This window comes from Rhinoraja longicauda, chromosome 12 (genome assembly GCF_053455715.1).
Source record: "Rhinoraja longicauda isolate Sanriku21f chromosome 12, sRhiLon1.1, whole genome shotgun sequence".
In the NCBI taxonomy this organism is placed as follows: Eukaryota; Metazoa; Chordata; class Chondrichthyes; order Rajiformes; family Arhynchobatidae; genus Rhinoraja; species Rhinoraja longicauda.
This window is the reverse complement of record NC_135964.1, coordinates 52,812,819-52,815,318: the sequence shown is the minus strand read 5'-3', so window position 1 is coordinate 52,815,318 and position 2,500 is coordinate 52,812,819. Positions and strand designations below refer to the sequence as shown.

Here is a 2,500-nt window from a genome sequence, read left to right as displayed (position 1 = left end):
TTCGGGTCGAGACCCTTCTTCAGACTCGTTCCATACACCCACCACCCTCTGTGTGGCAAAGTCACCCCTCGGATTCCTATTAAATCTTTTCCCCTTCACCTTGAACCTACGTCCTCTGGTCCTCGATTCCCCTACTCTGGGCAAGAGACTCTGTACGTCCACCCGATCTGTTCCCCTCATGATTTTGTACACCTCTATAAGATCTATGTTTCTATGTTTCCTCTCTCTCTCTCTCTCTCTCTCTGTGCAGAGTCTGGGGCATCGACCGTCAACACTAAGATGGACACGGACGCATTGCCAGGGTCACCCTCCAAGCCCCAGGTTGCCGATGTCACCAAGAGCAGCGTGACTCTCTCCTGGTTGCCCGGGAAACAGGCCGGGGCCTCACCTGTGACGTCGTACATCATCGAAGCCTTCAGGTAAACCTTCTATAGACGGATCAACTCAACTCAACCAGCAAAAGTCCATCGCCTCCTTTTGCTCTGGTAAAAGTTGGGAGATCATGTTACATAGAAACATAGAAAATAGGTGCATGAGGAGGCCATTCGGCCCTTCGAGCCAGCACCGCCATTCACTGTGATCATGCCTGATCATCCACAATCAGTACCCCGTTCCTGCCTTCTCCCCATACCCCCTGACTCCGCTATCATTAAGAGCTCTATCTAGCTCTCTCTTGAATGCATCCAGCGAATTGGCCTCCACTGCCTTCTGAGGCAGAGAATTCCACAGATTCACAACTCTCTGACTGAAAATGTTTTTCCTCATCTCCGTTCTAAATTGTCTACCCCTTATTCTTAAACTGTGGCCCCTGGTTCTGGACTCCCCCAACATTGGGAACATGTTTCCTGCCTCTACCGTGTCCAACCCCTTAATAATCTTATATGTTTCAATAAGATCCCCTCTCATTCTTCTAAATTCCAGTGTATACAAGCACAGTCGCTCAACAAATGATAGTCCCGCCATTCCAGGAATTAACTTAGTGAACCTAAGCTGCACGCCCTCAATAGCAAGAAGTAGTATATGAAAATAACTGCAGATGCTGGTACAAATCAAAGGTATTTAATTAAAAAATGCTGGAGTAACTCAGCAGGTCAGGCAGCATCTCGGGAGAGAAGGAATGGGTGACGTTTCGGGTCGAGACCCTTCTCAATAGCAAGAATGTCCTTCCTATTCTTCACACGTTTAATTTATCATGTTTTATTCTTCGTTGTTTGCTGTGTGTTCGTGTTGTTACTTGCGAGCGGAGCACCAAGGCACATTCCTTGTACGTGCACATACTTGGCTTATAATGTGTAGGGAAAAAACTGCAGATGCTGGTTTAAATCGAAGGTAGACACAAAATGCTGGAGTAACACAGCGGGTCAGGCAGCGTCTCGGGAGGGAAGGAATGGGTGTCGTTTGAAGAAGGGTCTTGACCCGAAACGTCACCCATTCCTTCTCTCCCGAGATGCTGCCTGACCCCCAGATTTACTCCAGCATTTCGTGTCTACTTGGCTAATAACATTTATTCAATTCAATTCAATTCAACCTATGTCCTCTGGTCCCCGACTCCCTTACTCTGGGTAAGAGACCCTGTGCCTCTGTCCGATCTATTCCTCTCATGATTTTAGACAGGTGGGTGGGGATTCTTAGATAAAGACATCAGGACAAGCCTTCCATTTATTTCGAGAGGCGTTGTACACAAAAACAGGGATGTAATGCTCAGGCTCCACAAGGCGCTGGTCAGGCCGCATTTGGAATAATGTGAGCAGGTTTGGGCCCCGTATCTGAGGAAGGATGTGCTGGCTCTGGAGAGGGTCTAGAGGAGGTTTACAAGAACGATCCCAGGAATGAGTGGGTTAACGTACAATGAGCGTTTGTGGGCACTGGGCCTGTACTCACTGGAGTTTAGAAGGACGAGGGGGGACCTCATTGAAACGTACAGAATAGTGAGCGGCCTGGATAGAGTGGATGTGGAGAGGATGTTTCCACTAGTGGGAGAGTCTAGGACCAGAGGGCACAGCCTCAGAATTAAAGGACGTTCCTTTAGGAAGGAGATGAGGAGGAATTTCTTTAGTCAGAGGGTGGTGAATCTGTGGAATTCTTTGCCACAGACGGCTGTGGAGGCCACAAGTCAGTGGATATTTTGAAGGCAGAGATAGATAGATTGTTGATCAGTGCGGGTGTCAGGGGTTATGGGGAGAAGGCAGGAGAATGGGGTTGGGAGGGAGAGATAGACCAGCCGTGATTGAATGGCGGAGTAGACTCGATGGGCTGAATGGCCTAATTCTGCTCCTATCACTTATGGCCTTAAGAACTTCACTAAACGAAACTAAACTACACTAAACTAAACTAATAATCTGTAATTTCCCAAAGCAGAACCTGCCTGAAGATCTCTCCAATGCCCTTCGAAGGTAGACACAAAATGCTGGAGTAACTCAGCGGGTCAGGCAGCAACTCGGGAGAGAAGGAATGGGCGACGTTTCGGGTCGAGACCCTTCTTCAGACTGATGTCAGTGGA

At 48.3% G+C, this 2,500-nt stretch overlaps 1 protein-coding gene across 1 annotated transcript in view; it reads left to right on the top strand.

The window, feature by feature from the left end:
- The window catches only part of robo2 (roundabout, axon guidance receptor, homolog 2 (Drosophila)), a 122,818-nt gene that overhangs the window by 19,607 nt on the left and 100,711 nt on the right, over positions 1–2,500 (top strand). Inside the window, exon 4 of the mRNA XM_078409756.1 lies at positions 251–419. Within this exon, the coding sequence (XP_078265882.1) occupies positions 251–419 (169 nt within the window). The remainder of the gene's footprint in view (positions 1–250; positions 420–2,500) is intronic.